Raw genomic sequence first — 14,829 nt, 5'->3', positions numbered from 1 at the left:
CTGGTTGGCTTTCTGTCATTGTCTGTTCTCGGTGTTCACTGTCACCTATAATCAGTATCGGCTTCTATTGGGTTGCTATAAATAAACTTGTCTGTTTTCAATGGTCAACACTGGTGGGTATTGGCGTTTTTAGGGGTTTATTGCGTCGGTACTTTATCGATCATGACCAGTGTCGGGCTCCATTTGACTACTCTGAAATGAAATGGCCTGTCTTCACAGTTCGTGCAGGGATCCAATGTATGGTATGGTTGGACACTGGCGGTCATGACAGTGATTGAGAGTGATTTTCAGGTGATTACTGTCATTATTAGGCAGTGGTCGGCAGTGGCAAGTAGTGGCAGATAGTGGCTGGCAATAGCTAGCGCTGATGTTCCGAGTCGTTACTACCTTTTTTAGGCATTAAATACTGTTTTTAGTCGGTAACTGCTGTTTTGATCTGATTAATTCACTGATGTGACGGGTGCTGGCGGACGCTGCTGTTTCAAGTCGATTACTGACGCGTATATAATGTTCACCTGAAAGTTTATTATAACATTAAATTTAAGCAAATCAGTAATGTTGTATGAAATTGTTGAATAGAATTGTTGTATGAAATTGTTGTATGAAATTGTTGTATGAAATTGTTACACGAAATTGCAGAGTAGTACGCAGTGTGCAAATAAACGTTATAGATTTATCTGTGAAAAAAATTCGAATTAAAAGTAGGAAATTCGGAATAAGAAATGTTTGTTTGGTTAAATTAATCGAAATCGACGATATGGTTAGGTTCAAAATCTGTAGAAGCACTTCTTTCGTTTTTACTCTGTTGTGAAACGGGCTATGTGAACATAATTCGAACCGAAAAAGTTCTGTATGACTTTAAATATAAGCAAACCGGTACTATGAATTGAGCATGCGCAGTAGGATTAAATTAGTGCGTAAATAAAAGATGCAGATGTGGGAAAAAAGTTAAATAGATGTAACAAATTCGAATAAGAAATGTTTGTCTGAAAAAATTGAAACCGACAAAGCTAAGTTTATTTTATACGTTGGTTCAGCTTAACGAAAGTCAATCTGGTTAGGTTCATAATCTGTAAAAGTACTTCTTTTGTATTCTGGACCAAAAAGGGGCACGTGCAGATTATTAATAACTGTAAATATAAGCGAATTAGTATCGTTTTAGGTGAAAAAGTTGAACCATAAAATTCTAATTAACTTTAAATGTAGAAAATTTCGATATCATAAATTTATCCAATATAACCCGGAATGGCCGTGTTTTTTGGCCATATTAAATGACTGTAGGTAATGCTTACATATTTAAAGCGTGTATTTTTCCATACAAAATATGTATTTCTCAATATCTTTTAACTTTTTTAAAGTATTTTAATAATGGATGCCCTGAAGAACTACAAGCACTTCCGCCCCCTCGGCGTAAATAACCCCAACAAACCTGACAAGCAGCAAAGTCCCATCCCTATATAGTAGAGATCCCTAGATGTAAGAAACCCTTCTACTCAACTAGCTTCTTTCCCTGAACTGCTAGACCTTGGAATTCCTTTCCGGGTTCCCGCTTCCCCAACTGTACTGACATGCAGAAGTTCAAGTGTAATGTGAACAGACATCTTGCTGCTCAACCTCCTACATAGTATTCCTGAAACTTATGTCCCTGATGTAACCTCTACATCAAAGTGGTAATGTGCTTTGTTTGGATTGAAAATGTAAATTAAAACCCCCAAAAGAGTTCTTACATAAGAATATTCAACAACAAACAATTTTTAATGCATAGAAACTTTCTTTCTTCGCAATAAACTCACGATTTAATGACTTTGCCAACAATTAGGTTTCGCTGTATTAAAGTAATATGTGTGAATTAAAGTAATATGTGTGCATTAAAGTCATATGTGTGAATTAAAGTCATATGTGTGAATTAAAGTAATATGTGTGAATTAAAGTAGTATGTGTGAATTAAAGTAGTATGTGTGAATTAAAGTAATATGTGTGAATTAAAGTAATATGTGCGAATTAAAGTAGTATGTGTAAATAAAAGTAATATGTGTGAATTAAAGTAGTATGTGTGAATTAAAGTAGTATGTGTGAATTAAAGTAACATGTGTGAATTAAAATAGTATGTGTGAATTAAAGTAATATGAGTGAATTAAAGTAGTATGTGTGAATTAAAGTAAAATTTGTGAATTAAAGTAATATGTGTGACTTAAAGTAATATGTGTGAATTAAAGTAGTATGTGTGAATTAAAATAACATGTATGAATTAAAGTAATATGTGTGAATCAAAGTAATATGTGTGAATTAAAGTAGTATGTGTGAATTAAAGGAGTATGTGTGAATTAAAATAACATGTATGAATTAAAGTAGTATGTGTAAATCAAAGTAATATGTGTGAATTAAAGTAATATGTGTGAATTAAAATAACATGTATGAATTAAAATAGTATGTGTGAATCAAAGTAATATGTGTGAATTAAAGTAATATGTGTGAATCAAAGTAATATGTGTGAATTAAAGCAATATGTGTGAATCAAAGTAATATGTGTGAATTAAAGTAGTATGTGTGAATTAAAGTAGTATGTGTGAATTAAAATAACATGTATGAATTAAAGTAATATGTGTGAATCAAAGTAATATGTGTGAATTAAAGTAATATGTGTGAATCAAAGTAATATGTGTGAATTAAAGTAGTATGTGTGAATTAAAGTAGTATGTGTGAATTAAAATAACATGTATGAATTAAAGTAATATGTGTGAATCAAAGTAATATGTGTGAATCAAAGTAATATGTGTGAATTAAAGTAGTATGTGTGAATTAAAATAACATGTATGAATTAAAGTAATATGTGTGAATCAAAGTAATATGTGTGAATTAAAGCAATATGTGTGAATCAAAGTAATATGTGTAAATTAAAGTAATATGTGTGAATTAAAGTAATAAGTGTGCATTTAAGTTATATGTGTGAATTAAAGTAATAAGTGTGAATTAAAGTAATAAGTGTGAATTAAAGTAATATGTGTAGATTAAAGTAGTACGTGTGAATTAAAGTAATATGTGTAAATTAAAGTAATATGTGTGAATTAAAGTAGTATGTGTAAATTAAAGTAATATGTGTAAATTAAAGTAATATGTGTGAATTAAAGTAATAAGTGTGAATTAAAGTAATATGTGTGAAATAAAGTAGTACGTGTGAATTAAAGTAATATGTGTGAATTAAAATAACATGTATGAATTAAAGTAATATGTGTGAATTAAAGTAGTATGTGTGAATTAAAGTAATATGTGTGAATTAAAGTAGTATGTGTGAATTAAAGTAATATGTGTGAATTAAAGTAGTATGTGGGAATTAAAATAACATGTATGAATTAAAGTAATATGTGTTAATCAAAGTAATATGTGTGAATTAAAGTAGTATGTGTAAATTAAAGTAATATATGTGAATTAAAGTAATATGTCTGAATTAAAGTAGTATGTGTGAATTAAAGTAGTATGTGCGAATTAACATAATATGTGTGAATTAAAGTAATATGTGTGAATTAAATTAATATGTGTGAATTAAAGTATTATGTGTGAATTAAAGTAGTATGTGCGAATTAAAATAATATGTGTTAATTAAAGTAATATGTGTGAATTAAAGTAGTATGTGTGAATTAAAATAATATGTGTGAATTAAAGTAGTATGTGTGAATTAAAATAATATATGTGAATTAAAGTAGTATGTGTGAATTAAAATAATATATGTGAATTAAAGTAGTATGTGTGAATTAAAATAATATATGTGAATTAAAGTAGTATGTGTGAATTAAAATAATATATGTGAATTAAAGTAGTATGTGTGAATTAAAATAATATATGTGAATTAAAGTAATATGTGTGAATTAAAGTAGTATGTGTGAATTAAAGTAGTATATGTGATTGCATATTAGGATCAAAGAGCGCAGTGTGTAACTGAAAGCATGTCAGAGAAACAAAAGTGTTTAATAGAATGGAATCGGATAAATATGTGCCACAAAATGTAGGTGTTATGACGACGTTCGTTCAAGGCTCAAACTATTCGATTTTATATTGTGGTTTAGTTTATTTCGTGATTTGTTTTTTTAACCGTTCGAAATTCACATATTTCGTTATTGTCTAAATCTGTTAAACGCATGCGAGCCGCCAATGAAAAATTGTCTGAATGTGGTCGGGGAAGGTCGTTATTTAAAGTGTATTTGACGAAAATAGTAACGATAAACATATATATATATATATATATATATATATATATATATATATATATATATATATATATATATATATATACCCTTCACTGCAAAAATGTACTTTTTAGTCACTATTCAAAAAAAAAAAAAGAACAATATTTCTCACTTTTATGGCCAACTGGTCTTCAAAATATAGGCCTGTGCATGGTTCAACAAGTGAATGAGGGGCTTTTTTTTGTTGGTGCGTCAGTTGCACGCTAACATTCGTCACGTGAGTTTCGTGATTAAAATTTTATTTATTGCATAAAAAATTATGGCGGTAAAGGGTTAATAAAAGCTGAACACGGACGGTGTTGTTGTTAGAACTGTTAATAGTTCCTAGTTTTGTTGGGGAGAGATGATGAGTGAATAATTAGTGAGTGAAAATCGTGCTACCACCAGTAATTATTAACTCATTGTGTAATGTGACTCTCTTATGAAATAATATAATATTATATGATAACGAATGAAAGCGAGTGATAATAGGCGTAAGATCCACAGGAGATATTGGATAGTAGTCTAACCGTATTGAATTTATATCTGGCGTCTACGGTTGCAAATCTATAACGATTTTATGGACGAGAATAATCTTTCCTATTATATATATATATATATATATATATATATATATATATATATATATATATAATAAAAATAAAAATTACAATTAAATTTACCAAAATGATCCAAGATGGTAAAATTAAAGTATATTATTAATATTAAAGAATTAATATTTATAAAATTATCTCAGCCAGATGTAAAATCTCGATAAAAGCAAATAGGAAATAGAGCTTATAATATGAGCAAACAGTTAATGAAACATGTTAAAAAACACTTTGAAATGAGTTAAAAACATATTTAATCTGAAAAGGAAACACTAGATAAATGGATAGTCCTTAATCCGTGGAGTTTCGAAGAAATACTTTCCTTCTCATCAGAGGGTAGGAATTAGCGAAATGCGGGATCGGATTTTGCATGCAGAAGTATTTGATGAAACAACAAGTAAGTCAAAGATCTTACTTGAAAACAAAAAAGGTGAAGCAGAGGGAATATGGCGAAGAAAAAGGTGATTACACATGAATGGATAGTCCGGTGGAAGATAAAAAATCCAGTGACGGTAAAATCCAAATGTAAAACTTTATTTTATTTTATTTATTTATATATATATATATATATATATATATATATATATATATATATATATATATATATATATATATATATATATAACAAATATATATATATATATATTTGTTATTTATTTTCTATTTATTTATTTATTTATTTTCCTTTTAGTATCGTCTAACAACTCTTGCTGACATTTTTTATTTAAGTGATGACTTGTACATTTCAGTTGATCTATATTATTTTGCCCTATATTTTTTTTCGCGGCTTTAACATTTCCTGTCTGGGTCATTTTGACTTTTATTTTCCCTTTATTTTATATTTTATATTTAACTTTATCATCTTTTCTCTCTCTCTCTCTCTCTCTCTCTCTCTCTCTCTCTCTCTCTCTCTCTCTCTCTCTCTCCTCTTTCTCTTCCTTGATCTTTCTTATTTATTTTTATGTCTCGGATGTAGAGTGAAAATCATATCTTATTTTTCTTTTATTAATATTATTGGAATCTTTTCGTTTTTCCTTGTACACATTTTTGTGAATTATTCCATGGATTTCTGCCTTTGGATCATTATGAATCATCTTCTTCCAATTACGGGATTTCCTTGGATTTTACTTGTACAAATGGAAATTATTTTAACTTTCTTGAAGTTTTACATTTGGATTTTACCGTCACTGGATTTTTTATCTTCCACCGGACTATCCATTCATGTGTAATCACCTTTTTCTCCACTATATTCCCTCTGCTTCACTTTTTTTGTTTTCAAGTAAGATCTTTGACTTACTTGTTGTTTCATCAAATACTTCTGCATGCAAAATCCGATCCCGCATTTTGCTAATTCCTACCCACTGATGAGAAGGAAAGTATTTCTTCGAAACTCCGCGCATTAAGGACTATCCATTTATCTAGTGTTTCCTTTTCAGATTAAATATGTTTTTAACTCATTTCAAAGTGTTTTTAACATATTTTATTAACTGTTTGCTCATATATATATATATATATATATATATATATATATATATATATATATATATATATATATATATATAGGAGAAAATAAATTAAAACTAAGTTGAAATTTATAATCAAATTGCTTCGACTGAATACTCCAAAAAACAATTTACAAAATCCTCATTCCGCGGAGTTTCAAATAATACTATGCTGGCTATTCTTCTCATCAGATAACAGAAAAAAATCAACAAATTATATTTGTAGCAATGCTAGAATTTGCTGGTTATGGCATTAAGTGAAACTGCAATTTATTATAGTCATAAACTGCCAAGAAAACAAGTGCAAAAAAATAAAAACAAAAAAAAATAAAAACAAACCGCGCATAATATTTCAGCTTGCATGAAGATTCTCTCTAGGTAATCCGAAAAGCGAAAATAATTCTTTAGAGAGAATGAAGTTTAAAATTACATCCAGTGCAGTGTTAATAGTCCGGTTAGAAAGTTTTCAAGGCAGCTGGAATAATGGAAATTGTTTGTTTTGTTTTTTCGGATAGTACAGTAGTCCAAAGAAAAGTTGATGTCTAGTCGAGTGGCATCGAGACATAAAAAGGAAAGAAAGCCAGCACGTCATCTTTCATCGCTTGCTTAAATGGAAAAGGTGGTTTCAGACAATTTTTTAGAAATTAAGATCAGGCTAAAAAAAAAGAGTCAGCAGGTGAAAGTTTGTATTACTTTAACCGAATATTGTCTAGACAGACCGAAACAGAGTACAAAATAGACTTTATGGCTTAGTAGGGGATGCCCTTTTCTTTTCCCTGCAGCCTCTCTCCCACAGAAGAGACGTTGTAAGCCTGTCTTTGTTTTACCGTTATTTCCATGGCAAGTTCTCATCTGAGTTCCAATCTCTGGTCCCCTCTCGCCAATCTTTTACGAAAAACACCAGTCTAGCTGAAGCCACTGTCAAAAATTTTCCCCACACTCTATCTGTGCCTAAATCAAAACGTAGATTCCATGAACACAGCTTCTTTCTTAGAACAGCTCGCCAGTGGAACTCTGTTCCGTCTGCCTGTTTCCAACCTGACTACAACTTGAATGTCTTCAAATCCAACATAAACAAATTCCTGATGAACCGCCCCCTTAAGTAGACACTTTATGAAATCTCAACACTAACGTACAACGTACTGTACATGCAATCACCCTTATCCATGAGTGGCTTCCGGGCCTTGATAAGTGGTGACCTCCTTGTAAAAAAAAACAATTCTTTCTGCAAAGTGTTTCAATTCGATGTTAATATTAAAAGGTCGGGGAGTAAAGATCAGAAAGTTTTAAGCGTGGCAAAATCTTAGCTTATTAGTAATTATAAGTAATTATAACACTGTCGAAAAGTCATGATGATAATGATGATAAAATAATAATAATAATAATAATAATAATAATAATAATAATAATAATAAATGCAATGTAATGCTCATAATTACTTTATAATTTGCATATTCCTTTAAACAGTCATTTTAATTAATTCCTTATTATTTTTAATAATTTCCCTGGTATCTTTTCTCGGTTTTCTTTTGAGGTAATCACCTTTATTTTACTATCACGCATAATTATATTCATGCATATGTTCAATGTGATTTATACTTGCGTAATATTTGCGGAAAAAGCTTACAGTAAACACAAACCTCTTTCTATATATATTTATGTATGCGTATATATATATATATATATATATATATATATTTGTTTTAAAAAATGTTGTCTACTAAACTCCTCTGTCAGATTTTGGTCTACGGGCATAAAACTTGATATATAAGGTATTCGAAACCATGCGAAACTTTATATTTCGGTTTAGCCGGGGTAAATCGGTGCAAAAGTATGAGAATTTTAAAAAAATGGAATTTACCAGGTGATGATCGAACGATGGCATAACGAATATGCATGCGTAACGTAACAGCTATTAGTTCGTATCTTAATTTTTAGCCTTGCAGCAAGCATGTCTTTATAGTTCAGGCATTAAAATAAAAAAAATAAATCCTAAGCTAAACGGTTTGGTTCAGTCTCTGTGGTGGCGTACGAGTCTTTTTTTTTTTTTAAATCATTACTATATATTGGGTCGAATATAATATAATAATAAATACGAAATCTGCATTAATCAAAATATCATATTTAAGCATATTTTACAATGTCAGACGGCCTGTCAGACGGGCAATGTAAGACGGCTTGCTAGGTCTTTTCATTTTCATTTTATGTGAAATTTTCTTAATTTTATTTATACCTGAACGTTTTCATTTTTATGCAGTTTCTTAATTTTATATTTGTAATCAATTTTTAAAACATATCAAAAAAGTAAAAAATATAATGTTTGGGGACAGGATTTAATTTATAACTAGCTGCACGCCGCTTTTACACTGAATGTGCCACGAACTGAGTGAGAGTTCATTTAATAGAGTTGCAAAATAATAAAGAATATGACTAACCCGTTTTGATTACTAAAACTTTCTGATTATTAAAATATTGAAAAGAGTTTTTTTTTTATATTAACCGTATCTTTTTATTCTTTAAATATTCTGTTGTGATGGACTACCTGTGTTACTTACGAATGAACGATTATACAATAAGCACCGGAATACAAAGCCGTAAGACTGTAGTTGATATCCGGTGGACTAAGCAAAGTTGTTCGTCGGCTGGACGAACAACTCTCACTGTATGTTCCTGTTAATAAATTTGGTTACTCTATTCCCATATTCTGTTTTTTTTTTTGTGACCATTTAAATAAGGTTATAACATTTTCACGGAAAAAATGTTTTACGAATATTTTCTAATAGTTTTGAACAAGAAAGTGGCAAAGCAATAATGTTCGAATTCAAATCTTTGTCATCAAGTTTTTATTACTCTTGCAAAAAGAAAATGAACCTTGTTTCATTTATGATACGAGTTTCTCACATAAATAGACCTTAAAAAATGTAATGAATTAAATGAAGTCATTTTCAAAAGTAACTGATAATGAGTTACAATGATGTAATTAATTTTCAACCATATTAATTCGACCCTTAAGCAATTCTAATGAATTTTACTAGGTCATTTTCCAAAGTATCTAATTATGGTTTGTGGAATTTAATTATACTTCAACCATATTAACTTGACCCTTAAAAAAATCTAATGAATTTTTATAGGTCGTTCTCAAAATTATCTAATTATGATCTGTGGAATTCAATTAATTTTAAGTCATACTAATCTGACTCTTAAATAATTGTGATTCATTTAAGTGATTTTCAAAACTATCTAAAATTGGTTGTAATTAATTTTCAAGCATAAAACAGTGTTTTTTCTCTTGAACATTTTCCTTTCCGAATTGAAATCATACGTACACTATTATCCTTTGGAAGATTTAAGTTATGTATTTTATTCTTTTTTTTTAAGGTTTTGGCCCTTCATTTTATGATGGCTACGGAAGTGTTTATGCCTGGTATACATCCTCGCAGACAGGTATTTATTCATTTCATGTATTAATAAATTACTTTATATAAAAAACATTAAGAATATAAAAACTAAAATTTTATTTTCCATTTAATTTGTTTATTATAGTTTTAGGATTTAAAACGCTTACCTATTTAAGAAAAGGAGGAATGATTTTTTTTTACACGGGGGTCACCACTTATCAAGGCCCGGAAGCCACTCAGGGATAAGGGTTATTGCAAGTACAGTACGTTAGTGTGGATATTTAATAAAGTGTTTACTTAAGTAGGCGGTTCATTAAGAATTTGGTAACGTTGGACTTGAAGACATTCAAGTTGTAGTCAGGTGGGAAGCAGGCAGATGGAACAGAGTTCCACAGGCGTGCAGTTCTAAGAAAGAAGCTGTGTTCATGGAATCTACGTTTGATTTAGGCACAGATAAATAGTGGGGAAAATTTTTCACAGTGGATTCAGCTAGACGGGTGTTTTTCGTGAAGGATTGACGAGGAGGGACCAGAGATTGGAGTTCAGACGAGCACCTGCCATGGAAATAACGATAAAACAAGGATAGGCTCGCAACATCTCTTCTGTGGGAGAGAGGTTGCAGGGTGGAGAAAAGGGCATCCCCTACTAAGCCACGAAGTCTATTTTGTACTCTGTCAAGGCAGGATAGGCTGTTTTTAGCAGCTTCTGCCCAGATATGGCAACAGTATTCCATCCTTGGACGTACTTGGCTTTTATATAGATAGAGAATTGCATCAGTAGTGAGATATCTTCTGGAGCGGTAGAAAGATCCCACCATCTTTCCAGCGACCTTGGCAACAGATTTGATGTACGTGTTCCATTTCAGATCAGGAGTAAAGGACAACCCCAGAAGCTTGTCAAAACATGAGGCTTCTCCTAGACGAGAGCCATCCATTTCAATTGATGCCAGCTGGGGATCAGAGCGTTGATGATGTAAAGATAGGAGTTTGGTTTTAGATGCATTGGTTTTAGATGCATTATTCGTGCATTGAGGTTTATTTGCTTTTGAAAAACATTTATTTCTTATAAGAACTGCAAAGTAATATAATGTATAATTATCTCCCTTTAATAAGTAGAACTTTCAAATTCAAAAAGTAGTAAAAGGCGCAATTCTGTACACGTTAACCGCATTTTATTTGGAATTTGAAACACCAATAGATTTTGAATACTTTGACAATAAAATAATTATTTGAAAGGATTTTGAAAATATATTTGGCATAACCAGCGAATAGTTTAGTTTTGTCCGAATAAAGATTTTTTTCAAGAATATTTCTTTTTTTTGAAGTGAAGTTACTTTATTCTATTGTTCAGATATTTCGTAAGAAGGAATGGCAATCCGCAGTTCTGTTTCATTCATTTATACATATATATATATATATATATATATATATATATATATATATATATATATATATATATGTATATATATATGATGATGATGATGATGGTGGACTATCCCATCGATTTCGTATTTTCGTATGAGGTTCCGCCATAATGACCAAGTTGCTCGGAAATTCACACAGATGATTTCTTTATAGTATCGAAGGCTTTGTGTAGAACCAACCACACTTTTTAGTATTATTGCTACCCATTGCCAGTGCAGAAGACTGCCACAGGACAGAGTATACAGTAAACCGCAGATTTTTACATCAGAGTTTCCTTCTCCTAGGTGCATGCCTTAACGAAACTGGGGGTGCAGGGATACTATGTAAAGAGTTGAGCAGCAAAATGTCTGGTCACATTACACTTGAATTCTACATGTCAGTGTAGTTGAGGAGTCAGAAACCCGGAAGGGAATTCCAAAGTCTAGCAGTTCTGGGGAAGAAACTATTGGAGTAGAAGGCTTTCTTACATCTATGCATCTCTACTGTGTAGGGGCGGGATTTAGTTGCTTGTCGGTTTTGTCGAGGGTATTTACGTCGAGGGGGCACAGGGCTTGTAGTTCATCAGAGCATTCAACGGTAAAATACTTGTAGAACAAGCAGAGGAATGCAACATTTCATCAATGGAACAGAGATTGAAGCTTAGATGATAGTTCAGGACCTATTAGGTTGGCGACTCTCTTTTGAATCCTGTCCAGGAGTGAGAGACTAGTAGCAGATGCACTAGCCCAAATGTGAAAACAATACTTCACACACGGGCAAATGGTGGCCTTATAGAGGTACAGGATACTTTCAGGCGTAAGAAGCTTTCTAGTACCGTAGAAAAAGACCACCTTCCTCGCAGCGGCCCTGGCAATGGACTCAATGTATCTGTTCCAACTCATGTTTCCTGTGAACGTTAAACCGTGGAGTTTGAAAAAAGTACTTTCAGCTAATGTATCTTTAATCATACCTATTAGTGTTTGAGCAGGTTACTTGTAATTATTAAAGGAAAGAAGCTTAGTCTTGACAGTATTGAATGTGACAATCCATTTTTGTCCCCATTCCTCTATAGATTTTCTACCATTTCCTTGGATATGTGTTCATTAGTTTTCCCCTCGTGCCTGTTATAGAGCGTGGTGTCATTAGCAGATGTACCCATCTCAGAGAAATTTTATTAGAGGGGGCATTTATGAATATTAGACGTAAACACGGTTCAAGGATAGACCCTTGACGTACACCCGCATTTATATCATATTGTTTAGATGTACAACCGTCGAGGACAACCTTGATTCTTCTCTTATTTAAGAAGGATTTTATCATATTAAGTATTTGTCCAGTGATACCATATGATCTGATTTTCCTGAGAAGATCATCGTGCCATACCCTGTCAAAAGCCTTAGATATATTTAGGGCTACCGCTATACACTCCCCTGCTTTGTCCAGTATATGGTATATACATTCAGATATTACAGTTAGGATAGCTGCTATAGAATGGGATTGCCTAAATCAATATTGTTAGTCAATCAGAAGTTTAGTTGCTGCAAGGTGATAGACTAGAGCTTGGTTAATCATAGACTCAAATATTTTGGCGAAAAGCGGAATAAGGCTAATGGGGCGATAATTTGATGATCAGTTCTTTCGCCAAAATTCTTGAAACCTAGGACTACAGAAGTAGTTTTCCAGCAGTCAGGAAAGCAAGATTCATTAACGCATTTGTCGTAAAGTTTGGAGAAGACTGGTGCAACCTCAACGAACAATTTTAATAGCACAGCCGGGATGAGATCGGGTCCACATGCTTTCGAGGTATCTAGGTATTTTATAATATTCTGCACCTGTAAAGAGATGATTTTCAAATCATCTAGTGTGGCGTCTGTCCGCAAAGGAAAGTCAGGGAGGGAATGGTTTGCTGGGGCCAAAGTTGAGTTTGAGGCAAACCAACTGGCAAGCATATTAGTCTTCTCGTTTGCCGTAAAAACCTCATGATTGTTGGATAGTGGGATAATTGCTGTGGAACAATATGCAATAAGGCTAGTCAATTGTTCAAAGAAGCAATTGAAGCACATGTTTTCACGCTGAAGTTCTATAAAAAAAACTCCTCTGCCTAATGGTTCACTGATGCTTGTGCAGCTGCCATCGCTCAAAGGCAACATGCATTCCGAAGAGTTATCTAACATGTCCAGTTCAAATAGATAAAAGTATATACAAGCTAGAAATAATTGTGAAAGTGAAATAGTCGCAGCAAAATCACCAGAAACCGCATTGGGTCGCAGAAATTTGGAACTCGCAATTTTTTGAAAATGTATAACAGTGTAGTAAATAATGGGTAATCAATAATTCTCCAACTATTCAATAACCATGATATTGTTTGCACTGCAGCTGAGAAAGCTAACCTGTTTGCATGATGGTTCGTCTCAAACTCTACTAGCCCTAACAATCACTCTTATGTAAATTCTTTTTGTGGGCAGAAGCCTCACTCAGTAACCTGAAAATCACGCCTTCTTATGTTCCTAATGTCATAAAAACCTAGACACTTTGAAGGTGGATTGCCCTGATCTTATTCCTACTATATTATTTTAAACAATGCTCCGCTAATGTTTCCATGGTTCTCTTCAAACTCCTCAACAGATGGCTCATTGAATTTTTCTTTCCTGACTGCTGGAACATTGCTTTTGCAGTACCAGTTTAAAATAATTCTGGTAAAAGAACTGATCTAATCAACTATCACCACATTAGCTTCCTTCTTCTCTTCACCAAAATCTTTGAGTCCTTAATCAACCCAGAACTAATGACAATGGCCAAGATATCTCTAAGTCTCTCTCTTATGATCTTGAATAGCTGGTGTAATGGGAAAAATGTGTCTGGTTAATTTTAATGCATAAAAACCCCAGCTTATATTTCCATTATCAACGCTCTGATCCCTACCAGGCTCCAATTGAAACGAATGGCTCTCGACTTGGGGAATCACCATGTTTTGACAAGTTTCTGGGACTAACCATCACTCCTGATCTGAAATGAAACACATACAACAAATCCGTGAAAATAAAGTAGATCTCTCACTGCCGATGCAATCCTCTACATGTATAATAGCCAAGTACGTCCTAGGATGGAATACTGTTGCCACATCTGGACAGAAGCTGCTCGTAGCACCCTATCGTGCCTTGACAAAATCCAAAACTGGTTTAGAAACATAGTAGGTGATTCTTTTTTCTCGTCCCTTCAACCATCTTTCTCACAGAAGAGATGTTGTGAACCTGTCTTTGTTCTATCATTATTTTCATTGCCAGTATTCATCTGAGCTTCAATCTGTTATTAAAAACACTCGCCTAGCTACAACCACCATCAACAATTTTCCCCACGCTTTATCTGTGCCTAAATCTAAACACAGATTCCATAAACAAATCTTCTTTCCTATAACGGTTAACCTGTGGAACTCTGTTCCGCTGGCCTGCTTTCCAGCTGATTACAATATGGCTGTCTTCAAGTCCAATGTAAACAGGTTCTTATTGAGCCGTCTCCCTAAATAATCAAATTATACCTAATTTCCACCACAAACGATCACTACACTGTTGTTCTTACGACACCGAACACTCTTTAACTCTTATCATCGGGGGGGGGGGTCTTCGGGTCTCGATAAGTGGTGACTCACCTGAAGATAATAGATAATATTTTTAAAAAAGATACAAGAGAAAACATTT

At 32.5% G+C, this 14,829-nt stretch overlaps 1 protein-coding gene across 1 annotated transcript in view; it reads left to right on the top strand.

Moving 5' to 3' along the window:
- Positions 1-14,829, top strand: part of LOC145241428 (chymotrypsinogen A-like) — a 171,733-nt gene that overhangs the window by 142,008 nt on the left and 14,896 nt on the right. The window contains exon 2 of the mRNA XM_080104381.1: positions 9,712-9,777. Within this exon, the coding sequence (XP_079960507.1) occupies positions 9,712-9,777 (66 nt within the window). The remainder of the gene's footprint in view (positions 1-9,711; positions 9,778-14,829) is intronic.

Source organism: Euprymna scolopes, chromosome 2, assembly GCF_053919585.1.
Source record: "Euprymna scolopes isolate OS-2025 chromosome 2, ASM5391958v1, whole genome shotgun sequence".
Taxonomy (NCBI): Eukaryota; Metazoa; Mollusca; class Cephalopoda; order Sepiida; family Sepiolidae; genus Euprymna; species Euprymna scolopes.
Note: the sequence above shows the minus strand (reverse complement) of the source record. Positions and strands in the feature narration are given on the sequence as shown.